Genomic DNA, 27053 nt, shown 5'->3' with positions numbered 1-27053 from the left:
AACCTTCTGCTCTTTGATCCCAAATGAAAGCCCTCAGCTTCAGCCCTGCCTCCTTATTGCTCTCTCCATTAATGTTGTGCCCAACAAAATGTTGAGCTCTTCTGCTGCATTTGTGTTTCTTGCTCTGTTTTCACACCGACCAGTGGACCATCTCCCCTGCCTTCAAAATTTCTGTACCTGGATCTCTCCTTCTAATCGCTTTTTTTTCCTGGTGGCCCAGTCAAATTGAGAGAGTAGGCTACACATAGGTTGGGGTGAAGGATTTTAAAAGGAGCTTTTACAGGCTTTCAGCTTTTTCCAGCAACCCGATGGAATCACAGTTCATTAGCAAGGGACAGTAAATACAAGGTAGGAACAAGCAGGATTGCCATTGTTAGAGTGGGGAGGCTTTGGCTCAACAGGCTTAAGCGAGGTAAGTTTCTGGTAAGATTCTTCATTTTCATCTGTTAGTGCAGTGAAACTGGCTCCAGGGGCTGTGCTGTACTCTTTGAGTGAGATGTGAGAATTCTCGGAGACCTCAAGCCTTCTGGATAATCACATCTGCACCAGGTACACCGAGCAATGGCTCCTCAGAGAACACGTTAAGGAACTAGAGTTTTTGCTCATACGGGGAAACTGAGGAGCTACAGAGAGGTAGTCACTCTTAAGTTTCAGAAGGGTACCTGGGTGACTGGCAAGAGGGGAAAGGAATTGGGCAGCCATTGCATAATGCCCTTGTGACAGTACCCCTCAATAATAAGTATACCTCTTTGGATACTGTTACAGAGAAAATGACTTATCGGGTGGAGCCTCAGTTACTGGATCTCTGACACTAGCTCAGAAAGGAAAGAGGGAAAAGAGGACTGCAGTAGTGATAGGGGAAACCATAGAGGAGTAGACATCAGATTCTGTAGACATGATAGAGACACCTGGATGGTATGTTGCCTCACAGGTGCCAGGATCAAGGACATCTCGGATTGGATCCACAGCATTCTAAAGAGGGATGGTAAACAACCAGAGGCATCAGTACATATTGGCACCAATGACATAAATAGGAAAAGGGAGGACATCCTGAAGGGAGAATTTAGGGAGTTAGGTGGAAAACTGAAAAGTGGGACTTCCAGGGTAGTAATTTCTAGATTGCTGCCTATGCCACAAATCAGGATTATGAGTAGGATGATTTGGCAGATGAATACATGGATGAGGACAGGGCTTCAGATTTCTGGATCATTGGGGAAGGTATGATCTGCACAAAAGAGATGGGTTACACTTGAATCTGAGGGGGACCAATATCTTGGCAGGCAAGTTCGCTAGAGCTGTTGGGGGAAGTTTAAACTAATTTGGCAGGGGAATGGGAACCAGAATGATATGGCTAAGGATTGGACTATCGCCCGGTAGCACTCACATCTACAGTGATAGAATGCTTTGAGAGGTTGGCCATGATTAGACTGAACTGCCTCAGCAAGGACCTAGACCCATTGCAATTTGCCCATCGCCACAGTAGGTCAACAGTGTCAATGGCTCTCCACGTGCTTTAGACCACCTGGACAATACAATCCCCTATGTTTGGATGCTGTTCATCGACTATAGCTCAGCATTTAATACTATCATTCCCACTGCAACTGGATCCTTGACTTCCTAACCAGAAGACCACAATCTGTGTGGATTGGTGATAACATATCCTCCTCGCTGACGATCAGCACTGGCGCAGCTTGGGTGTGTGCTTAGCCCACTGCTCTACTCTCTATACACACATGACTTGTGTGGCTAGGCATAATTCAAATACCATCTATACATTTGCTAATGATACAAACATTGTTGATAGAATCTCAGGTGGTGATGAGAGGGCATATAGGAGTGAGATATGCCAACTAGTGGAGAGGTGCTGCAGCAACAACCTGGCACTCAATGTCAGTATGACAAAAGAGCTGATTATGGACTTCCAGAAGGGTAAGACAAAGGAACACATACCAATCCTCACAGAGGGATTGGAAGTGGAGAGAGTGAGCAGTTTCAAGTTCCTGGGTGTCAAGATCTCTGAGGATCTAAACTGGTCCCAACATATCAATGTAGTTATAAAGAAGGCCAGACAGTGGCTGTACTTCATTAGGAGTTTGAAGAGATTTGGCGTGTCAACAAATACACTCAAAAACCTCTATAGATGCAGCATGGAGAGCATTCTGGCAGGCTGCATCACTGTCTGGTATTGGGTGGGGGAGTCTACTGCACAGGATTGAATGAAGCTGCAGAGGGTTGTAAATCTAATCAGCTCCATCTTGAGAACTAGCCTACAAAGTACCCAGGACATCTTCAAGGAGCAGTGTCTCAAAAAGGCAGTGTCCATTATTAAGGACCTCCAGCACCCAGGGCATGCCTTTTCTCACTGTTACCACACACACACACACACACACACACCCCCCCCCCCCCCCCCCCGATTCAGGAACAGTTTCTTCCCCTCTGCCATCTGATTCTTAAATGGACATTGAACCTGTGAACACTACCTCACTTTTTATAATATACAGTATTTCTGTTTTTTGCATGTTTTTAATCTTCAATATATGTATACTGTAATTGATTTACTTATTTATTTTTCTCTTCTATATTACATATTGCATTAAACTGCTGCTGCTGAGTTAACAAATTTTGGTGTTAACAAATGCCGGTGATAAGAAATCTGATACTGAGTTGGTATACAACTCATACATGTCGTGTGCCGTGAGATTCTCAGGAAGGGCAGGCAGATGATAGAGCAAATTGCAGACAGTGGGATGAGTTGCAGTGCAACATGGGGACAAAATCAAAAAGGGAGACAAATAGAGGGCTGAAGGTGTTATATTTGAATGCACACAATATACAGAATAAGGTGGTCTTGGAGCACAGTTAATGATTGGTTGGTATGACGTGGGCATCACAATGAGTTGTGGCTGAAAGATCATAGTTGGAGCTTAACATTCTAGGATACACATTGTATCAAAAGGGGAGGCAGGTACACAGAGAGGGTGGGGTAGCTCTGTTGATTTAAAAAAAATGAAATGAAATCCTTTGAAAGAGGTGACATAGGCTCAGAAGATCTAGAATCCTTGTGGGTAGAGTTAAGAAACTGCGAGGGTGAAAAGGCACTGATGGGAGTTGTATACAGACCTCCAAACAGTAGCCAGGATGTGGGCTGCAAGTTACAATGGGAGATAGAAAAAGCATGTCAAAACAACAACATTACTATATTAATGAGGTATTTCAATATGGAGATAGATTGGGAAAATCAGATTGGTGCTGGATTCCAAGAGAGAATTTGTAGAATGCCTGTGAGATGGCTTTTTGGAGCAGCTTGTGGTTGAACCCTCTAAGGCGGGGGTCGGCAACCCGCGGCTCCGGAGCCACATGTGGCTCTTTTACGTCTGTGCTGCGGCTCCCTGTTGCTTTGGGAAATAATTGGTCAGTATTTAATTAAAATGTATTTTATGTTAGTTTGTTAGTTTTTGAAATGTAATTCTAAATTTGAAGATTATGGTGATCTTGTACAATCTAAGTAAGACGTTGTGGCGACCCATTTCCTGACACATCTGAACCGGCTCACAATTAGCCAGCGTTCAGGCTAAGGGAGATAGCCTACGGGGGTTTGTGAGTACGTGTCTTTTGCAGCATCCGCGCCCATGGGGGGCGGGTTGAGGGAGGCTTAAAAGCAAGGCTGTTCAGTTCGAATAAAGCTATCTTTGACTGCAGTTTACTGACTGCGTGTAGCACACCGCTACAACGTGTTTTTATCGCTGGCTGTCCAGAGGGGAGGTGCTGAAACGCTTTGTCGCGTGTCTGGAAGAAGTGAAAACTTTCCTGGGCAGCAAAGGGCTCACCTTTCCTGAGCTGGAACAGCCAGAGTGGCTGGAAAAGCTACACTTCATGGTAGACATGACAGCGCACCTGAACACGCTGAACACAGCTCTTCAGGGGTAAGGACGTACAGCCCTGCACATGTTGGAGGATGTTTTGGCATTCGAGCGCAAGTTGACAGTGCTTGCCAGAGATTTACAGAAAGGCACATTGTCTCACTTCCCCAATTTGAGAGAGTTCAAACAAGGTCACGACGTGATAAATTCGGAGTATTTACATTCTGCAATCATCGCAATGCAAACATCGTTTGGGAAACGCTTCTGTGAGAAAAACACATTATCCTTCCCGGTCACTCCCCTAAGCATCGATCCATCCCTACTGAATATGACTGCATTGTCAGGTGTGAGTCAACCTGACTAAGTATGATAAATATTTTAATTGCCTATTATTTTACGTATATTCATATGTTTTCATTGTTCAGTGAAATAGTCCTTTTATTTTTCAGGTTGACAGCTGGCTGACGTTATTTTTGGTTTGCTGCTGGCGGCAAATTTAAGTTTGGCGTTTTTCATAAATACAAGAAGGACTCAAATAGACGTTGAGTATTTTACTTTAAAGTAACCTTCAACCCAACGTCTTTTTTTCGGAGTTCAAAATGTTTTTGTTGCATGCAGAAATGTAATTTCGTTTTCTCTGCAGGAGTTCATCAATTTCATAAATGCAACACATTATAGTTTGTTTATACATAGCATAAAGGCAAAACAAAACGTTGTATGCAGTGTTATTTCATTTTAAATGTCAAACGGGTTTTGCGGCTCCCAGTGTTTTCTTTTCTGTGGGAAACGGGTCCAAGTGGCTCCTTCAGTGGTAAAGGTTGCTGACCCCTGCTCTAGGGGAATGGCTATTTTGGATTGGATGTTGTGTAATGAATTGGGATTGATTAGGGAGTTTAAGGTAAAGGTATCCTTATTGAGGCAGTGATCATAATATGATGGACTCACTTTGCAATTTGAGAGTGAGAAGCTAAAGTCACATGTATCATTATTACAGTGCAGTAAAGGGAATTACAGAGGCATGAGAGAGGAGCTGGCCGAAGTTGATTGGAAGGGATCACGAGCAGGGATGATGGCAGAACAGCAATGGCTGGAGTTTCTGGGAGAAATTTGGAAGGCACCAGGTAGATACTGTACATCCCAAAGAAGTAATATTCTAAAGGCAAGATAACGCAACTGCGACCGACAAGGTGAAGTCAAAAACAAAAGAGAGGGCACATGATGGAGCAAGAATTAGTAATAAGTTAGAGGATCAGGAAGCTTGTAAAAACCAACAGAAGGCAACTAAAAAAGCCATAAGGAGGAGAAAGTTGAAATATGAAGGTTGGATAGCCAGCAATATTAAGGGGGATACCAAAAGTTTCTTCAGGTACATAAAAAAGAGAAGTGAGTGTAGATATCGGACTGCTGGAAAATGACGCTAGAGAGGTAGTACTGAGGGATGAGGAAATGGCAGATGAACTGAATAAGTGTTTTACATCCGTCTTTACTGTGAAAATGACTAGCAGTATGTCGGAAGTTCAAGAGTGTCAGAGCAGAAGTGAGTGCAGTTGCTAGTAATAGCGAGAAGGTGCTTATGAACCTATAGTGGGGGAATTTAGGACTGGGGGCACAGTCTCAGAATAGAGTTTACCATTAACTAAGGGGTCTACAGACCCATGTTGGGAGTTCCTGGAAAAGAGGGGTGGCCATTTAGAAAGGAGACGAGGAAATTTTTAGCCAGAGTGTGGTGAATCTGTGGAATTTGTTGCTGTGGAGGTTAGGCCTTTGGTGTATTTAAGGCGGAGGTTGGCAGCTTCTTGGTTAATCAGTGTGTGAAAGCATATGGGGAGAAGGCAGGAGAAAGTGGATCAGTCATGATGAAATGGTAGAGTAGACTCAATGGGCTGAACAACCTAGTTATGCTCCTGTCGCTTATGGTCGTATCTTTTCTATCAACTATTCCTCAGAAATTAATTCCTGGCACAACATTGATTGTGTCTATTTTTTATATGTCACCTCACCCAAACAATACAGGACCCTAAAATGTAGGAGCAGAATTAGGCCATTTGGCCCATCAATTCTGCTTTGCATTGTGCTCATGACTTGTGCACTGGCATATGAGTTTAGCAAAGGAAATGAGGTTTAGTGTTCCTATTGTCCTTAATTTCCACCCGCCCACTAATGGATCATCCTTTGCAATCTCTGTTGTTTTCAATGCGATTCCATTACCAGACACATCTCCTACTCCCCTCCTTGGCTCCAAAAGTCTCTACCAAGAACTTTATTTCTGATGGTATTTCCCTATGCGGTTGCAGGCTAGCCAGTGCCCATTTTTTTTAACCTCTTACCTCAGTTTTTTGCAAATAAAGAAGCAGCAAATCAATTGAGCTTGCAGATTTGTATTCTGCGTTATGTGAGCATGATGCAGACTTCTGTACATTGGGACATCAAACAAAACAGTAGGGTGATCGCTTAGCTAAGCACTGGCTTTTAGTTCTGTAGAAGTGACTGAGCTTCTTGTCACTGTAATTCACCTTTCTCTTCTGCTCTGCGCTCATATAACAAGGCCCCACGTACTCTTCTGTCTCAGGTTGTATTCTTCCTGGATCTATTTCTAATCCAGCAGTTTTGGGTAACTGTTTATATCTGAATTGGCCAGTTTTGCTCTAAATCATCTATCTACATTAATGACTCGTGGTAGCGGAGTGGTTAGCGCAACACAGCACCAATAATCACCAATTGGGGTTTAATTCCCACTGCTATCTACAAGGAGTTTCTAAATTCTTCCCATGAGTGTGTAGGCTTCCTCCAGGTTCCTCCATTTTCTCCCACAGTCCAAAGACATATGGTTAAGGTTAGCACGAGAAAATCTGCAGATGCTGAAAATTCAATCAACACACACAAAATGCTGGTAGAACACAGCAGGCAAGACAGCATCTATAGGGAGAAGCGATGTCAACATTTCGGGCCGAGATCCTGACGAAGGGTCTCGGCTCGAAACGTCGACATCGCTTCTCCCTATAGATGCTGCCTGGCCTGCTGTGTTCTACCAGCATTTTGTGTGTGTTGTTGGTTAGGGTAAGGTAGTTGTGGGTGTTCTATGTTGGCACTAGAAGCGTGGCAATAAATGCAGAATGCCTCATCACTATCCTCACTAGATTTTACGCAAATGATGCATTTCACTGTACATTTTGCTGTACCTGTGAGAAATAAAGCTAATCTCTGTATTTTTTTCTGCTGGCGGAGCCTAACAGGCTGAATGTTTCTGACTGCTCTGCATTTTCCATCTTATCACCATGACAACCCTGGCCTCACCCTATCAGAGATATTCCCTGTGTTGAATTCACCCTTGACTCACACACTTCTGCAGTTTAAAACTAACTTGTGTTTACATTTTATTGACAGGGTCTTTGACCTGTCTCTTTCCACTAAAGCTGCCTGACCTGTTGAAGTTTCCAGTGTATTTGGTTTTTGTTGGGGAAATAAGGTTGCTGAGTAACAGTCGCTCAACAAAATTGGGAGTGACTAAGTTTTTGCCTATGTTACATGCCTAGATCTATCTTCACATCTGCAAAATTCTCTCCCTTGACTTGCTTTGTAAGCTTTGAGCACTTGAGGAATGCAATTTCCCTGCCCTTCCAAACCTGTTTCCTGTTTTTCAGCAAAGCTAAAAACATTCCTTAGATTGAAGGCTCAATTCCAAAGTCTCCAGTCAAAGGTCCAGCTCAGTCACTCTGTCCAAGTTCTAATAGCATTCCAAAAATATGCTTGGAGGTGTCAAGATTTTGAATGAGCTATGTTTATCTTTTTTTTAATGAGGCAGCAGGAATTTGTGGTGAAAATTGCATTCTGCAATTCAGTTTGTTTTCTAAGGATGGTGTAAGTTAACAGTGCTGGAAATTGAACATTTGAGAGAATATTTTACTGAGTAACATCCCACAATCTTGTGTCATGTGTGCCTTTGTAAGATTGGTTTGACTTTCTTCTGACCTGCTGCATTTAGATTAACAACATAGTTGGATCAAAAGTAAGTAACAATACCCAATACAAATTTTCTATTTGGTTCCAATTCATGAATCCTTTCAGTCCTCACCAAAATTAAAATAAGATGCCACTGCACTCCATGAGGATCTGTATGTTGATTTAGTGGGAAGTAATATACCGTTTTCTGTTTCCAGGATATTGAGTCTTTGCTGATAAGTTAAATGTACAGCACATAACAACCAGTTTTACATGTTGTAAAGTCCCAAAAGGACCAATAAGATAAATAACCAGGCAGTCTGGTTATATTAATCGAGGAATGATAGTGACTAGGGACACAGAAACCATTTTCAAGTCATGAAATGAAGCCTTACTGGATCCATCTTGAGGGGAGATGGGGTTTTGTCTCATCAATGAGATGCCATGCCTGGTATCTAAGGTTCAGCACGTCTCACTCTTGCTAATCTGTTAGACTAGATTTTCTGCTCAGTCTGTAGAACGAGACTTGAACTGATATGACATTCAGATTCCAAAGTGAAGTACTGTCCATTGCCTAACATCATTGTGCTACAAGTGAGAAAGCAGCAGACTGCATTTTTATGACATATTTTGCATTCTCACGATACCCAAAAGTATATTGCAGCCATGGAATATTACTTTATTACCATGGAATTTTACTTCACTGTGTTAGGTAAAAAGAAGGCTGCTAATTTGTGTATAGCAGCAAGTCACTACAAAATGTATTGAGATCCAAAACTATAGCTGAAGTTCCCTGCCTCTATCTGAATCTTCCCAAGCCAAGGGAATTTTTATTTCTGATGTGGAGTTTAACGCCTTATCCGAATGTTAAGCCTCTTGCAATACAGCATCCTTAGATTAAATTGAAAAGGAATAGCAACAGAAAAGAGCTCACTGAACAAAAAAAACCTTCCTTAAGCACTCCTTCAGTGCTCCCATAAAAATTTCAGAGCTACTTGAGCCTAGTAGATATTTGATGAATCCAACCTAAATGGGACCATGAATTATAAAGGAAGCACTGTGTGTGATATATAGTGGTGAAAGCTAAACCAGGAAAAATAAGAGCAGGAAGCAAGCTCTTTGGCTTTTCAAACCATTCAGTCCATTGATAGCTGATCCTCTATCTCAATGCCATAGCTCAGCTTTCTCCCCAACACCCTAGGTGTGTTTGGTGCAGTAGTGTATGTAACTGAACAGTGAGATTATGGCTAATCTGTATTTCATTCATTTTGGCTCTTTTGTCAATTATATCAATTTCGCTGACGCCCTGCCATCGGGCAGGTTGTACTGTAGCATTAAGACGAGGACTGTTAGGATGGGAAGCAGCTTCTTCCCCCAGGCTGTGAGACTACTTAACTTCCTGCCACCACCCAAGTCTCCTCACATATGAAGTGCCAGTAGCATTATACTGTTTGCTTTTTACCTTGTGACGTAAATGCACCTTATATTTGTTAATTTATTACTTTACCTGTTTCGTGAGAGTTCTATGTGGTGCATTGTGCACCTTGGTCGGGAGGAACATTGCTTTGTTTGGCACTATACGTGCATACAGTTAAAATTCCAGTGAACTTGAACTTGAATTAAAATTAATTGCATATTTTGTAGGGTTTCACTGTGTTTATGTGGGCTCCTATTCTCTCTTAAATTAAACTAGGTTTAAGTTTATGACCTAGTGTTGTAGACTCCTCCATCCATAGCAATTCTTCCTTTTATCAACTTGTCAGCTTCTTTAGAAGTTATCGTTTTGATCTTGGGAATATAAATTTTGTAATATCATTTTATAACCCTTGGAATTACAGTTACCTCTTGTTTTAACTGAATAAGTTAGCTATTACAAAATGAATCTGCAGTAAACAACTACACCTGGGCCAGCTGGCTGGTAGAGTTCAATTGTACCATGACTAGTTTTATAGTTGGCAGCTTCCCAAATATTCTAAGCCTCCCAACAGAGCTATGAGATTTGTACTGACTTGCAGGGACTGCTCTGTGGCTATAATTTATCTCATTCTCTGCAGTATTTGAACAGCAATATACAAATACTGTGAAATGAATTGCATTTCAGATGTTAATTTCTGGGTGTGGCTGCACATCAGTTTTCTGATGGCAGTTTGTTGAACACAGCTTGAAGCAGAACAATACGCTGTCCCGTATTCTTCCATGGCCTACTGAGTGAAAACTTTTTTCAGATGGCACCCTTTGCAGGTTACAACATCAAACGTGGCCTACTGCACGTACTGGTGGGAAAGGCAACTGTATTGCTGTCTGGCCACAGCTTCCTGCAGGTTAAGGGTTTATTGATTATTGTTTGCTGTGTGAGGTCTGTTTGTGTGTTTGCAATCAATCACCAGCTTGCAGCTTGGTTGAGCAGAGTAGATTGTTGCCAGTTCATGAACTGCTATATCTGAGATTTACACAGTGCTAGTTACTGGATACAGCTTTAGTTTTTAACAAGGCTGAATCTTACTGCTAAAGTTTACAAATATGAGTGATGTCGGAGAGAGTTCCCACATGTTGTCTGAGCTCTAGCAGCTACAGCTTTAGTTCATTGACATACCTTGGCTGTGCTTTACTGAAAACCAGTTGTAAGATTGACACTTCTCTGAAGGTCTTCTCTCCTTAAAGATGGTTTCTTGGGATCATCTATACATGCTAAACATTCCTAGATATTCCCTATGAATACTCCCAACACTTAAGGGGAGACTTGTCTCTGTTTCAATCTAGGCACATATAAATACTAATATACTTCACAGGATTTGCTATCAATACTGGTAAGTTCTTATAGGACTGTAAATTCTAGCACTCTCCCAAACAATTTCAGAAAGGTAGGGCCAGCCATCCAAATTTAAATTATTTAACTTCTGAAACTAAACATATACCACCAAATATTCAAGCAAAATAGGGCAAAAGTAGGACTTTGCTCGCCAGACAGTTCCTTAGGACACAAGAACCCATTACTTGGATGAGTGTAATGTAATCTTTCCTAATTAATTCATACCCTTGTAGAACATAGAACAATATAGGCCCTTCAGCCCATTTTGTTGTATCCTCCTCTAAAATCAATCTAACCCATCTCTCCCATACAGCCCTCTATCTATCTTTCATTCATGCACCATCTAAAGGTCTCTTCAATATTTCTAATGTATCTGCCTCTACCACCACCCCTGGCAGGATGCTCCATGCACCAACCACACTCTGTGTATATATTTTTTTAAAAAAAACAACTTCTGACATCCCCCTATACCCACCTTCCAATCACCTTAAAATTATGCTGCCTTGTACTAGCCATTTCTACCCTGAGCAAAAATCACTGGTTGTCCACTCCATGTCTCTTATTTTATACCTCTTTGAAGTTGCCTCTCATTCTCCTTCACTCCAAAGGTAAAAGCTCTAACTTACTCAACCTTTCCTTATTAGATATACAGTACTCTCTAATCCAGGCAGCACCTGGGTAAATCTCTTCTGCACTCTCTAAAGCTTCCTATAATGTGGTGACTAGCATTGAACACATTATATTGGAGTTTTATCTTGATGATTTGTTTTATTTCAAATAATGCAGTGGAAATGGAGCATGTTCAGACAGAAGTATAGATTATTCTTGAGTTTCAGTTGTGAGAACAGAGCAAGCAGCAAAATGGAAGCCATTTTATCCATTGTGCTCTCCCTGATCTCCCAAGACACTCATGTACCAGCATTCCCCCTCCCTGCTCTTTAATAATACACACCCTATTCTATTTTAGTTCCCTTCCTATCTTGGGTTTATGCTATTCAGTTGCTATTTTTCATAGTGGGTTTAACATGCTGTAAAAGCATCCCATGATGCCTTGCTGGAGTATTAAACAAATTAGTGTGTAAAAATATGGGTCAAGCAGTGAAGATCTGTGATGGGGGCTACTGGTTTACAGTAATGCAGTCAGAAATGCTAATGTTCTTTGAGGGCATTTAAACTGGTATTTCAAGATTAAATTAGAGATTCTGTTCAACTTTTTTGTTAAAACTGTTCAGTAGATTCTGTTCACAAATAATCTGCATGTGGCTACAACACCACCTCGTGGAGAAAATGGAACACAACAGAACTGATTACTTCCTCTGGCCTATTTATCCTCTGGCTGAGGCTGAACTTGAACATGCCATCAGCCCCCCTCAAGCTACCCTGCCATTCAGTATGATTATGACTGATCAATGGCCTCAACTCCTCCTCTGTGCCAGTTCCCGATAAATTCAATTCCTTAATTTTTCACATTAGGGTAGTCAATTCCAGAGGTCTCTCCCTCTGAAGGAAGAAAAGAATCCAGGCACCACAGTTTTAAATGATAGACTCCTTATTTTGTGGTAGTATCTCCTTGTTCAGCACTCTCCCACTAGTGAAAGCACATTAACAACTGCCTTTAGAATTGTTACGAGAGAGGTAGATAATAGCAAATTGGAAATGCTGAAGTAGATTGCCAACATATAATTTGATAGTGGGAAGAGAGGTTTTTTTATTTGTAACATTCTATGGAGGGTCAGTGGAGATTTTTTTTCCTTCATATCCTGATTTGCCAGATGATCTCTCTTTCTCTATTTTTGTATGTAAAAAAAAGTAAAACAAAATTACTTGTGAGCTGAGGCTTTAGGTAATTATGTTGATGAATAACACAGGCTGGTAATTTCTGGCAGTTCTAAAGGAACTTTATGGATGAACAACATGAGAGGATTGAAATGCTTGTGGGTATAGTGCAGCTGTTTCTGTGATCACATCATAAGAATTAGAAACAGTAGTAGGAAACCACAGGATTGTCATTAAAAACTCATTATTTTCACTGATATCCTTTTGGGAAGGAATTATGCATTTCTTAACCAGTCTGGCCTGAACATGACTCTAGACCCACAAAATGTGATCTACCACCTCAGTTGAAGGACCATTAGGGACAAATACTGCTGACATGCCCAGCAATGTCTCCATCCAGTGTATGAATAAAAGAAAAAGCCCCACCACCCACATGTATTTGTTGTCCTCAACCTCAACTCCACTTTCCCACATGAACCTTGCAGTCTGTAACCTTGAAGAAAACTGACTTCTTAAGATTCACTGGAACACAGGAAAATGAGAAGGATATCTTGCAGAGGTCTACAAAACTGAGGGGTTAAGATGAGCTGAATGCATGCAAGCTTTTTTCCCCTCAGGTTGGGTGAGACTAAAACAAGAGGTCATTGGTTTACAGACGGACAGACATACTTTATTGATCCCAAGGGAAATTGAGTTTCATTACGGTCGCACCAACCAAGAATAGTGTAGAAATATAGCAATATATAACCATAAATAATTAAATAATAATAAGTAAATTATGCCAAGTGGAAATAAGTCCAGGACCAGCCTATTGGCTCAGGGTGTCTGACACTCCGAGGGAGGAGTTGTAAAGTTTGATGGCCACAGGCAGGAATTACTTCCTATCATGCTCAATGTTGCATCTCAGTGGAAAGAGTCTCTGGCTGAATGAACTCCTGTGCCTAACCAGTACATTATGGAGTGGTTGGGAGACATTGTCCAAGTATGCAACTTGGACAGCGTACTCTTTTCAGACACCACCATCAGAGAGTCCCCAGTTCCACCCCCACAACATCACTGGCCTTACGAATGAGTTTGTTGATTCTGTTGGTGTCTGCTACCCTCAGCCTGCTGCCCCAGCACACAACAGCAAACATGATAGCACTGGCCACCACAGACTCATAGAACATCCTCAGCATCATCCGGGGCAGATGTTAAAGGACCTCAGTCTCCTCAGGAAGTAGAGACGGCTCTGACCCTTCTTGTAGACAGCCTTAGTGTTCTTTGACCAGTCCAGTTTATTGTCAAATCGTATCCCCAGATATTTGTAATCCTCCACCATGTCCACACTGACCCCTTGAATGGAAACAGGAGTCACCGGTGCCTTAGCCCTCCTCAGGTCCACCACCAGCTCCTTAATCTTTTTCACATTAAGCTGCAGATGATTCTGCTCACACCATGTGACAAAGTTTCCCACTGTAGCCCTGTACTCTGCCTCATTTCACTTGCTGATGCATCCAACTATGGCAGAGTCATCAGAAAACTTCTGAAGATGGCAAGACTCTGTGCAGTAGTTAAAGTCCGAGATGTAGATGGTGAAGAGAAAGGGAGACAGAACAGTCCCCTGTGGAGCCCCAGTGCTGCTGACCACTCTGTCTGACACACAGTGTTGCAAGCGCACGTACTGTGGTCTGCCAGTCAGGTAATCAATAATCCATGACACCAGGGAAGCATTCACGCATCACTGTCAGCTTCTCACACAGCTGAGCAGGGCGGATGGTGTTGAACGCACTGGAGAAGTCAAAAAACATGACCCTCACAGTGATTGCCGGCTTGTCCAGGTGGGCGTAGACACAGTTCAGCAGGTAGACGATGGCGTCCTCAACTCCTAGTTGGGGCTGGTAGGCAAACCGGAGGGGGTCTAAGTGTGGTCTAACCATAGGCCAGAGTTGCTCTAGAACAAGTCTCTCCAAGGTCTTCATGATGTGGAAGGTCAGTGCCACCGGTCTGTAGTCATTGGAGCCACTGGGGCGTGGCATCTTCGGTACAGGGATGAGGCAGGACGTCTTCCACAGCACAGGAACCCTCTGGAGACTCGGGCTCAGGTTGAAGACATGGTGAAGTACTCCACATAGCTGGGGGGCACAGGCTTTGAGCACCCTGGGGCTGACACCATCCGGGCCTGCAGCCTTGCGTGGGTGGAGACGTTACAGCTGTCTTCTCACCTGTTCAGCTGTGAAGCCCACCGTGATGGTTAGGTGGGGGAGGGGTGTAGTCACGAGAGCAGGGTGGAGGGTTGTGAGGAGGGGTAGGAGGGGAGAGTTTAGGGTGAAAGGCCAAATATTTAAGGGGAATCAAAAGGGAAATTACATTCAAAGGTTTGACACGAGTGTGGAATGAGCTGCCAGAGCAACAGGTAGATGCGGGTTTAATTGTGACTTTTAAGAGAAGCTTGGTTAGGTACATGGATGGGAGGTGGTTGGAGGGAAATGGTCTGAGTGCAAATAGATGGGACTAAGCAGAATATCAGGCTGGTGTGGACTAGATAGGACAAAGGGCCTTTTGTTGTTTTTCTGTGTGTGCGTTGAGAGAAGTTATTCATTAGACCCAAAGTGGAGAGTCAGATTGGTCCAAATTATACTCTGTAGGAAACATAGCTAGAAGAAATTGCATTAACTACCTAATTGAGGACCTTGTAGGGGATATTAACTATATTTAATATTAATCTCTGGCCTTGCAGCCTCAGATAGTTGCTCTTGTGGTTGCAGCTGCAGAGTTCCGACAGTCCTTTAAACTCTCCTGCCTTGTACTGTGTACTATAAACCATCACTGGTCAGCAGTTCTTGCTATAGAATTGATGTTCTTCAAAATAGTACTGGACCATTAGGGTGACCTTTGGTCTCCCTAATTTCAAAATGATGAAATTAAATGAATGGCATTCAAAACAAGGTTAGGGACATGGTCAAGCCAATTTTATGGGTGGGAGTTGCTGCTGCCTCATCTGGGAGTCACTACGAGGAAATTACTTTTGCAGATCTGGAGGATAATCCCTGCATTATTCAAGCACGGGATTGGGATCTGATTTTTAAGTCAAAATTGTGGCATCAAAATAGGCATAGATCATAATTCTATTTGCCATAGTCACCAGCTGTTACGGTTAACAACCTGCGGTGCTGCGGTATAGCTATACAGAAGCTTGGACTTTGGTGTCCAGGAATTAGTTCAAACTTCACAACCACAATTTAAATTCAGTTAATTAAATAATTCTGAAATAACAATTTAATTAATGATGATTATGTAATGACCCAATGGATCATTAAAAATCAATTGGGTTCACTAACAGTCTTCTGAGAAGAACATTGTCCTTTGCTAATGTTCCCAAGTCAGATCTGAAATGTGGTTGAATCTAAATTGTCCTTTAGAATGACCGATCAAGTCAGTATGCAATTAAAAATGGACCATAAATACAGTACTGATCTCACCGTTGATGCCTGGATCCTCCAAGTGAATTGAGTAAAGTGCATCTAAATTCTGTTCTTGGTGAGCAGCCAGTCATTTAAGTGGGATTGATCTGTTTCAGTTTAATTTCATTTCAAGTTTAAGGTAACTGATAAAAGAAACAGGGTGTATGAGATTGTGTGTTTCCGTGATTTATTATCAAGCTAGGCTGAAGCAAAAAATGTTAAGTTGATGAAAAATTTAATTTTATTTTACAAAACCGATGCTGTTGCGGGTATTTTAGTAAGGTGTAAAACTGCACGATTAGTTTGTTACTTTTGCATTGTACAGATTATAATCCAACACTACACAGAAGAAAGCTTTTTGAGTTGGCAAACACAATTCCCTATTAGGACAGAAACAACTTGAGGGGATGAATTTAATGTCTCTTTAGCAATCATCACTTTGGCTTCCATTGTTTTTGTACTTTTATGCATTATTTAATGCTCCTGGTTACAAAGGGTAGCTTTATTTGTCACATGTACATCGAAACCTACAGAGAAATGCTTCATTTGCAACGACGACCAACCCAATCCGAGTAGGTCCTGGGTGCCTTCGAGTAGGTTCTGGGTATCGCCTGCAAGTGTCACTGCACTTATTAACCCATACCTCTTTAGAATGTGGGAGGAAACAGGAAAGAACTCACAGATCACAGAGAGAATGTACAGATGCCTTATAGACAGTGACAGGAATTGAACCCCAATTGCTAAGTGTTGGCACTGTGATAGCATTATTTTAACCACAATGTTACCATGCCACCCAAAACAAGCTTTACAGACCCATGGGTCTTTTTAATACTGTACAGAGAAATTTGCCTAAGAGAGTGATGGAAACAGGTTTTAAAAAATTAACTTTCAGAGTTATTTGTCATATACTTAAAAAGGAAAAATCTGCAAAGCTATGGGAAAAAGGAGAGTGTGGAACTAATGGGGAAGACTTTAGAAAGCTGACATTGGCACAATGGACGAGGTAACCATTTGTACAAAATGACTGAATTAAATGTGTGAAGTGAGAAATTCCTATCAGAATTGAATGTTGGATAAATTGAATATTTTATTGAGTAGCTTTCATCCGTGGGTAATTGCACTTTATTCCAATGAACTGCTAACTGAACATCTTTCTCTCTACCAAACAGGTTTCACGGACTTACTGTTGTGGCACATACAGAGCGGGCCCAATGAGACAGATCAGCTTGGTAGGAGCAGTGGATGAAGAGGTTGGAGATTACTTCCCAGAGTTTCTTGATATGTTGGAAGAATCTCCATTTTTGAAAGTAAGTTCACAGACTAGGGATTAATTGGAAATAATGGGTGTGTATATATATATATATATATAGTGCTCTGATTATGCTGTAGAATTGTATACACTTCTGACATAATGCTTAACTCTGTCAGAAAATTGTCAATTCATGTCCCTTTTTGGAAACATGAGGCCATTGTCTAATGAGTTGCTGCCTTTCAGAGGAAATCTGCTTTTTAATTGTGGTCATGATAGATCCCATGTCTTCAGCAATCCTGATAAAGGTCATTGAAACAGATATCTGGACTTTATCATGTTGTTTTAACAACTACAAAATGCTGGAGAAACTCAGCAGTTCAGGCAGGATCTATGGAAAGGAGTAAACAGTCAATGTTTTGAGCCAAGACCTATCTTCATGACAGAAAGGGAAAGGAGAAGAAGCCAGAATAAGAAGGTGGGGGCGGGAGTATTGGGAAGGAGTACAAGTTGGAAGAGTGGGGGAGCAGTGACCGAGGGTCTCACTGACCTTGTGTCAAAGGCAAGATTTAAACCTCTTCAAGGTTGGCATACTTCAAGGGGTCTTCGCAGTGGAACAGCAATTCATAAACACGAGATTCTGCAGATACTGGAAATCCACACAGACAAAATGCTGGAGGAATTCCCACCATCAGTTAGGTCTCTAACAGTGACCATATTCTCAAAGCATAGTTTAATTTCAGATCAAATCAAATCAAGTTTAATTGTCATTCAAACCATATACAGGTTTCCCCTGCTATCTGAAGGTAGAGCGCTCCCATGAAATGGTTTGTAAGCCAGAGTGTCGTAAAGTGAAGAAGCAATTACCATTTATTTATATAGGAAAAATTTGTGAGTGTTCGCAGACCCAAAATATAAACTACCAAATCATACCAAGTAACACATAAAACCAAAAGTAACAGTAACATATAGTAAAAGCAGGAATTATATGATAAATACATAGCCTTTATAAAGTAGAAATACTGTTCTGCAATCATTGCAGCGCTGTCTAGCGTAGCGAAAATCTCACGCAAGCGTTCTCGGCAGAAGCACTCTCTCCAGTAACCTATAAGCTATGAAACTGCCAAATCATACCAAATAACACAAAAATACACAGCCTATATAAAGTAGAAATAATATATGTACAGTGTAGTTCCACTTACCAGAATCAGGAACACAGTGAGCACACTGATATTGGTGTGTTAGGCTGAGTTGTAGGAGGTTGGGGTGGTGGGAGGTAGAAGAGACTGGGGTGTCATCTCATCGTCATCTGTTTCCATCAGGGCAGGCAGGTCACCTTCTTCTATGTCTGCCTGCCTCGATGTCGAAGGTCGAGGTTCGTCGTCTGCTGAGGCTGATGTGAAAGGCTTGAAAAATGACCTTATGCTTGACTGCTTAGCCTCATGCATTTTCTATCATACAGTTCTTTGTAAGCACTCAAACCATCCTGCAAAAACTTTACTTTATTGTCACCAAACAATTGATACTAGAGCGTACAATCATCACAGCAATATTTCCCTGAAGTACAAATCGAAGTAAATATAATAAAAATTTAAATTATAAATCATAATTAGAAAATAGAAAAGGGAAAGTAAGGTAGTGCACGTCAGGTCCAGATATTTGAAAGAAGTTGTTCCCAAATCTGGCCGTACGAATCTTCAAGCTCCTGATCCTTCTCCCGGAGGGAAGAGGGACAAAAGGTGTATTGGCTGGGTGGGTCTTGTCCTTGATTATCCTGGCAGCACTGCTCCGACAGTGTGTGGTGTAAAGTGAGTCCAAGGATGGAAGGTTGGTTTGTGTGATGTGCTGGGCTATGTTCACGATCTTCTGCAGCTTCTTCCGGTCTTGGACAGGACAACTTCCATACCAGGTTGTGATGCACCCTAGAAGAATGCTTTCTACAGTGCATCTATAAAAATATGCCCTAAACTTATGTACCCTTTCAAAATTAAAGTCATACATTTCTGCAGTCATTACAGCGTTGTCAGTCGCAGCGAAAATCTCATGCAATTGCTTCACGTTCAGTTCCTGGACAATTTCACTTTCGGGCCCTTCGCTACTGAGTTTGGTTTCGATTGTTATCCTTCTCTCCTGCAATTGTATCAGCTCTTCATTTGTCAGTTCTTAGTCATGGGATGCCAAAACCTCTTCAATATCATCTTTGTTAACTTCCACAAACCCAGCCTCCATAGCCAAACTCACTATGCCCTTCCTTGGTTCACCACGATCGAAAGGCTTAATTATGTCTAGTTTTACACTGAGTGTAACATCCTTACAAGCTCTTTTAGGCTTTTCTGAAACATTAGAGCTCATCAAAATAAATCGACATAAAGCACTGATGCTCATAGGCACGTGTTTAAGCAAAGACAGCTAAAATACAGTTCCAGGGGAGGAGCTTGGCTGCTCGAGGCACGCGCTGCCTTTTTTTGTAACAGTGAAAACACCTGCTGTTGCGAAAACAGGTAACTAATGTAGGTCTTTCATAACAGCGAGGTGTCGTAAAGTGAACGTTCGAAAAATGTAGGCCACCTGAATACGAGGCGTGATTCATAAGCTCATGGCCTAAGATAGAAGGAGTCAATTTTAGAAAACCTAGCATATTTATTTTTCAACATAGTCCCCTCCTACATTTACACTTAGTCCAGCAGTCGTGGAACATACCTCTAGAAAGTGTCCACAGCAGGGGTGATTGATAAGTTAGTTTCCTAAGGTGGAAGGAGGTGAGTTATACAGTTTTCGTTACACGCACATGCAATTCAACTCTGAGTGATTATGCAGAAAGTTTGAAGTTAACTCATCAGGGGTGATTGATAAGTTTGTGGCTTAAGGTAGAAGGAGATGAGTTATTAACAAACTTTCTGTAAAATCACTCAAAAGAGTTGACCTGCATGTGCATGTAACAAGAGCTGTATAGCTCATCTCCTCCTACCTTAGGCTTGTAGACACAGCTAAATGAGAGCCTTCTTCTGTGGCCAAGTTGCAAAACATTCAAAATAGCAAGTAACATAAATCAAAATATAGAACAAAGAAGCATATTCAGTCAGAAAAAACATATATAGTCCTAGACGCTCAGCAACAATATCCAGCAATTGATGATAGTCTCCCGGCAGTGTACAGATGCACGCAATCCAGCCTGTCTTTCCCCCTCTCGAATAAAGGAGGGCAACAGTGACAGGCAAAGCCAGACCCCGGCTGAGCTCAACCATGCTGTATCGTTAACGTGGCTCTCACCTGGTCTGCAGCAGCAGACAAGCCCGAGGCTTGAGGCATAGTTCTTGCTACAACTAAGGCAACACAACTCCCACACTGACTGTCCCTTCACCAGGCAAGGGTAGCAGGCCTGTGGCAACTTACATTATCACCGTCCAACAAAGTCTTGCGATCGCAAGTAAAATGTCTGAGACAATTGCCCACGATAATACTGCACCAACTCTGATGCTTTTGAGTAGTAGACATCAACATGGTCTGCAGCTAGGTCAGCTCCTCCGAACCTCTTCTGACATCCCGTCTGACTCTGCCACTGTCACCAGTCTAGCTACTCTGATCAATGAGCACCTCACTGATGGAATAGCCCTGTAGTACCCAATGTTCCTGGAGTAGAATTGTCTTTGGATCATAAAAAGCAGATCTTACAAAGAAAAAAGTACCTTTGGTTGGCCCCTGTGAGGCCACTGCATTCACATGAGCAGTCATCTTACCAGAGATCCTGAGGCTATGAGCATAGACCTGCTGTCTCATGTTGGCAGTAAAGTTTGCCTCAGTTTGCAGGAGGGAATATAATGGCCTGAGAATATGACATGAAAACATCTGTCCCAGGACTCTGCCAACTTGGTATTTGCTGTTTTAATGACCATTAATAATGTTTTGGCCATCATGCATTATTCAGCCAGACTGAAAGACCATGTATATTTAGTGATAATAGGACCACTTCATCCAGCATTGATTAAAAGGGACTATCCATTTAACTGAAAGCAGAAGTTTAATTTGCAGAGATACCTCCATTCTGTGGCCCACTGAGAAAGATTTTGTATTTATATGGAGGCTTTTGCTGTATTATAACAGTGAAGGGTACATTATAACAAAAGAAATGTGTTTTTCAGTGTCTTACTGTGATAATGTGTAAAACAAGGCAGTCACAAAGTGCATTAGATTCAAGATTCAAGATGTTGTATTGTCATTCTTCAGAACACAAGTATAAAGAAGCAAAATGATTTACTTCAGATCCAATACAGCATAAAAACACAATAGTCATAAGAACACAATCAAAAAACAAAATAAATGTAAAAGTAGTAGTCCTATAAAGCACAATGTACAAGGAACTGTTATAGACATAGTCTGATTTTATATACAGTTGCACCAAAAAATTTGTGAACCCTTTGCAATTACCTGGTTTTCTGCATTAATTATTCATAAAATGTGGTCTGATCTTCATCAAAGTCACAATAATAGACAAACACAATCTGGCTAAACTGATAACACTCAAACAGTTATACCTTTCATATCTTTATCATTCACAGTCCAGGCTGGTAAAAGTAAGTGAACCTTTGTATTTAGTAACTGGTAAAACCTTTAGCAGCAATAACCTCCAAACATTTCCTATAGCTGTTTATCAGATTTGCACAACAGCGGGAGGAATTTTAGACCATTCCTCCATACAAAAGTGTTTCAGTTCATCAATATTTCAGGGATATCTTGCATGAACAGCCCTCTTCAGGTCATGCCACAGCAACTCAATTGGGTTAATGTCTGGAGTCTGACTTGGCCATTCCAAAAGACAAATTTTCTCCTTTTTAATCCATCTGTTGTTGATTTACTCTCTGTGGTTCAGTTCATTGTCTTGTTGCATCATCCAATTTCTATTAAGCTTCAGGTGGTGGACCACTATCCTGACATTCTCCTTTAAAATGTCTTGATACAATTTTGAATTTGTTGTTCTTCAGTAATTGCAAGCTGTCCAGGTTCTGAGACAGCAAAGCAGCCCAAACCCATGATGCTCCTTCCACCATGCTTCACAGTTGAGATGAGGTTTTGGAGTTGCTGTGTCCTTTCCTCTCCAAGTATAGCAGTGGGCATTTCTGCGAAGAAGTTCAACTTTTGTCTTTCTTTTTTCAGAATATTGTCCCAGAATCCAGGTGGTCTTTTGCAAACTTGAGATGAGTAGCAAAGTTGTATTTTAAAGAGCAGTGGTTTCCTCTGTAGTGTCCTTCCATGAATGCCATACTTGTTCAGTGTTTTTTTTTCTAGTGGACACATGAACAGAGACTTTAGCAAGTTCTAGAAATTTCTGCAGGACTTTTGTTGTTAAGCTTGTGTTATTTTTCACTTCCTTCAGTATTGCATGTTGTTATGTTGATGTGATCTTTGCAGGATGCCCATTCCAAGGGAGAGTAGCAACAGTACAGAATTTCCTCCATTTCTAGACAATTTCTCTTGCTGTGGACTGTTGAACACTTGGGTCTTTAGAAATGCTTTTGTAGACTTTTCCAGCTTCATGCATTTCTACAATTCTTCTAAGATTATCTGAAAGGTGTTTTGATTGAGGCATGATGCACGTAAAGAGATCTTTCTTGAGAAGAGCTTGCTCTGTCGGTAACCTGACTTTATGTGTCTTTTTTATAGGGCAGAGCACTTCTACAACCCACACCTCCAATCTCATCTCATTAATTGGAACACATGACTTCAAATAGCTTTTGTGGAAGGCATTATCCCAGAGGTTCACATACTTTTTTCAACCTAGACTGCAATTGTTTAAATGGTATACTTGGTATTGATGAGGAGAAGTACAATTGTGTGTTATTAGTTTAGGCAGATTGTGTTTGTCTATTATTGTGATGTAGATGAAGATCAGGCCACATTTCATGAGTAATTAATGCAGAAAAACAGGTAATTGCAAAGGGTTCATGAGTTTTTTCTTGCAACTGTACATAAAGTGATGCTCCGTGATATGAATGTCGAGGTGGTGTGAGTTATTAGGTGAAGGAGTTTACCAAGGGTAACACATTTCTCAACTACATTTAGCTTTCCATGGGGACACAGCCAGTCATCACCATAGCAGAAATGAGATGCACATTAGTGCTTTGGGGGGGGGGGGGGGTTGGTGGTGAATGAGATTTGAATATCATCAGAAAGTCTTCTCAGAGTTCTTTCACCAGTTTCTTTGCCACAGTCCTTGGGTGAAAAATGTAGGTTGCCATGGTAGCACAGAGGTTAGCACGACGCTTTTACAGCTTGGCATGCTGGAGTTCAAAGTTTAATTGCAGTACCATCTGTAAGAAATTTGTACGTCCCTCCCATGAGTGTGCGCATTTCCTCGGTGTTCTGGTTTCCTCCCATAGTCCAATGACGTACCAGTCAGTACATTAATTGGGCATTGTAAATTGTCCTGTGTTTGGGCTAAGGTTAAATAGGTGGGTTACTGGGTGGTGCAGCTCGTTGGTCCAGAAGGGCCTGTTCTGTGCTGTCTCTCTAAATAAATGAATAAATAATCAAATATCCACTACAGGGATGCATTTCCAGTAAAAACTCTACTGGGATATATTTCTCACTAGTAGGAACCTTTTGAGTCTCTTGTCAGAGGTTAGAGGTAAATTTTATACACCACAGGCAGTGTCCAGGTAACAAATGGGTTCCATTTTTAAGGGTTATGGCATCAAAAACAAGCAAGACTGAAAAGAGAACAATCATTGAAAGTGGAGAGAGAGAGAAACAATTTATGTGCTGTTACGAACCCTGTAACTGGGTCACTTACCAGCAAAGATAGAGAGGTCCGTTGAAGTCTGATGGTACTATTTTAGCAATATTTATTGATAAAAATACACAAAATAATATCAATGCAAACATACAGATAATATATGTCATCAATACTAAATCTAAAAGCGCGGGTATAATAATAATCAATAAGAAATAGCTCTATCGTTCTCTAGGGGATAATGTATTGTCCAATGGAAATATAAAAGTCACTGTTAGTTCGTTCAAGCTGCAGCGTTTTGGTTTGAGAGAAAGACGGGTTAAAACTTGCCCAGTCCTTTTATGATGTCAACCCTTAGAGAGTCGTTGGGAGTTGGTTTCCCCGTTGTTAGCTAAAAGCCGTTCTTCCGTGGTAAAAGCACCGGTTCCGGGGCAAATAGAACCGAACGCACGTGGCCTCCTCCCACCGGCTTCCACTAATACGGGATCGCTAGCGTTTCTTCTGGTGCGTCTGAGGGGCTGTTCCCACAGACCCTCTTTTATCCTGACTCACAGGGTCTCAGGTGTCAATCAGGTTGAGGGGGGGGGGGATGCAATCCCTCCCTCAACCAGTCCACTTTGAGGGCTTCCACGTAGCACAGTCTTGGAATACACAAGTCCGTCTCCAAGAGACAATGGCTGTTTCCCGTAGCTTTTATATCGCCGGGGAGGGGGGGTCAAGACATTCCGCACGTCTCTCTCTCTCATTTCCTGGGTCTCCTGACCCAAATCAACAGCGATCCTGCGATTCTCAAAAAGGAGGGGGCTGCAGGCGTAACAGTGCATAGGAAACAACATGTTACATACATCAGACTTCTAAATTTATTAACAGGTGCTTGTTTGGCATGTCAATCCATAGCCACCTCTTTTGCCACAATGAGGCCATTCTCATATGAACAACTCTTCATATTCCATCTAGGTAGCCTCCAACCTGATGGCATGAAAGTGATGTCTCCTTCTGATAATTTGTTTTCCTCTCCCTCTTGGCTGTTCATCTCTTTCCCACTCTGGCCTCATACCTATCACCTCCCCCGGTGCCCCTCCTCCTTCCCTTTCTGCTTTGGTCCACTCTCCTCCCCTTCTTTTCCAGATCTTTATCTTTCCCACCAACCTGGCTTCACAATCACCTTCTAGCTAGTCCTCCTTCCTTCTCTCCTGCCCCTCCCCATTTTTTTTATTCTGGCATCTTCCCCCTTCCTTTCCAGTCCTGATAAAGGGTCTTGGATGTCTATCAGTTTCCATAGAAATGCCTTACCTTCTGAGTTTCTCCATCACTTTTGTGTGTTGCTCTAGATTTCTGGCATCTGCAGAATCTCTTGTGTATATGTGGGGGGTGTCCTGCCAGACAAACTTAACATTTACAAAATAAACAATTATTGTTCCTTTCGTGAGTCAAAGTTTAAAGTTTCATCCAACTATTGTAGGAGAACATTTTTTGATATAGATTGCTTGTCAGGAAGACAGTTCACAGCAATCTTCTGGTAATGATCAAAAACACGTTGCTTTGATTTTAACACTTCTAGCCTGAGAACGTTATTAAATATGAGCTTTGTAAAATCTTAGAACAGAACTCTCTTGCTGAAAGGTAGCTAGTAGTTGAACAGAAGTTTATTTTAGAGTTAGTTGTTATGCACTGCCTAATAAATGGTGGCTCAGATTTGGTAGTAACGTTCAAAATGAAGCTCAAAAATAGTATAAAACAGCATTTACAAGTTAACGTGCTTTCAGTTCAACGGATTCATGCAACTGTTTATGGATCTTTATGTAAAGATTTTGCATTACTAAGCGGAAAGTTTAAAGTATGGCAGTGAAACTAATAGGGTTAGTTTGAGAAAGCTAGCCAAAACACAATGGGTTGAATGGGTTTCTGTTCTGTAATTGGAAGGAATCTGACTGTTTGTACATGTGGGATTAAATTGTTCTCAGTCATTTTTTAATGGATATATCTCAAATAGATGACTCTGCCATGGGGGACACTGTCCAACCTTCAGCTGCACTGCCGGTCACAGAGTGACGATGGGCCCATAATGTGGGTGAGACCCGGCGAGCAGATGATTCCAACTGCTGATATGCCAAAGTCACCCTTCAAGAGACGACGGTAGGAATACCTTGGGATGTAACACTTCAGGCAGTCTTTTATAAAACCCAGGGCAAGCTTGGTTTTGACTATTATTATTATTTTGCAGATCAATGAATGAAATCAAGAATCTCCAGTATCTACCTCGGGCCAGCGAACCTCGCGAAATCCTCTTTGAGGACAGAACGCGAGCCCACGCAGATCACGTGGGGCAAGGCTTTGATTGGAAGAGCACGGCAGCTGTAGGTGTACTGAAGGCAGTCCAGTATGGAGAGTGGTAAGAAGGTCGTAATTTGCATTTGTCTGGCCTTTCATTACAGATTTATGCAGAATGGGGTGAATATACCTACTCCAAATATCCCCATCATCCCCTCAATGATGCCATTTCATGTGATTTCTTGGATAAGTTCATTTCAAAGAGAGCCATCCTTTTGTTACACGGAATAATGCCATGAGCATCAAGATACTAATATTGAACCTCTGCAACTAAAGACACTGGCATTTGTCCCTGACAACCCCGGTATCCAGGGTTTAAATTTTCCAATCTGCAGCTGACCACTACGCAATAGGAAAAGAGATTTCACCAGTACATTGTCTGGCATGGAGCATTTTATTTATAGAGAGTGATTATTGTTTTCCTTGAAGCAGAAAGGCTCAGGGAGGGCCCTGATGGAAATGTAAAAAAAAATTCAGGACATGACTAGATGATAGGAGATTTCCCCTGTAAGAGGATTATCTAAAACCAATGGACAGAGATTAAAAGGTAAGAGTAAGAAATTTCTACAGGATTTGAGGAAGCAGTTTGTTGAAACCCAACTGAGTGGATGGCAAAGGTATCAGTGCTGGGATCGCTGTTGGTGATCAATATCAATAATTTGATTGAAAATGTAGATAGGTAAAACCAAGATTGAAGGAGTTGTGGACAGTGTAAAGGACTATCAAAGAATATAGCAAGATCTAATCAGTTACAAATATGGACAGAGAAGTGGCAGATAGAATTTAACCCGGGCAAATGGGAGATGTCACACTTCGGGAGGCCAAGTGAATGGAAAAGGTTAATGTTATGGAGATACAGAAGGATCTTGGACTCAAGGTCCATCGTTTACTGAAATTGGGCTACACAAGTGGATAAGGT

The 27053-nt window shown here is 41.6% G+C and overlaps 1 protein-coding gene across 1 annotated transcript in view; it reads left to right on the top strand.

The window, feature by feature from the left end:
- The window catches only part of LOC132381107 (lysine-specific demethylase 9-like), a 78682-nt gene that overhangs the window by 39061 nt on the left and 12568 nt on the right, over window positions 1-27053 (top strand). Inside the window, exons 3-5 of the mRNA XM_059950335.1 lie at window positions 16997-17134; window positions 25797-25939; window positions 26028-26195. Of these exons, the coding sequence (XP_059806318.1) occupies window positions 16997-17134; window positions 25797-25939; window positions 26028-26195 (449 nt within the window). The remainder of the gene's footprint in view (window positions 1-16996; window positions 17135-25796; window positions 25940-26027; window positions 26196-27053) is intronic.

This window comes from Hypanus sabinus, chromosome 25 (genome assembly GCF_030144855.1).
Source record: "Hypanus sabinus isolate sHypSab1 chromosome 25, sHypSab1.hap1, whole genome shotgun sequence".
In the NCBI taxonomy this organism is placed as follows: domain Eukaryota; kingdom Metazoa; phylum Chordata; class Chondrichthyes; order Myliobatiformes; family Dasyatidae; genus Hypanus; species Hypanus sabinus.
This window is presented reverse-complemented; position numbering and strand designations above follow the sequence as displayed.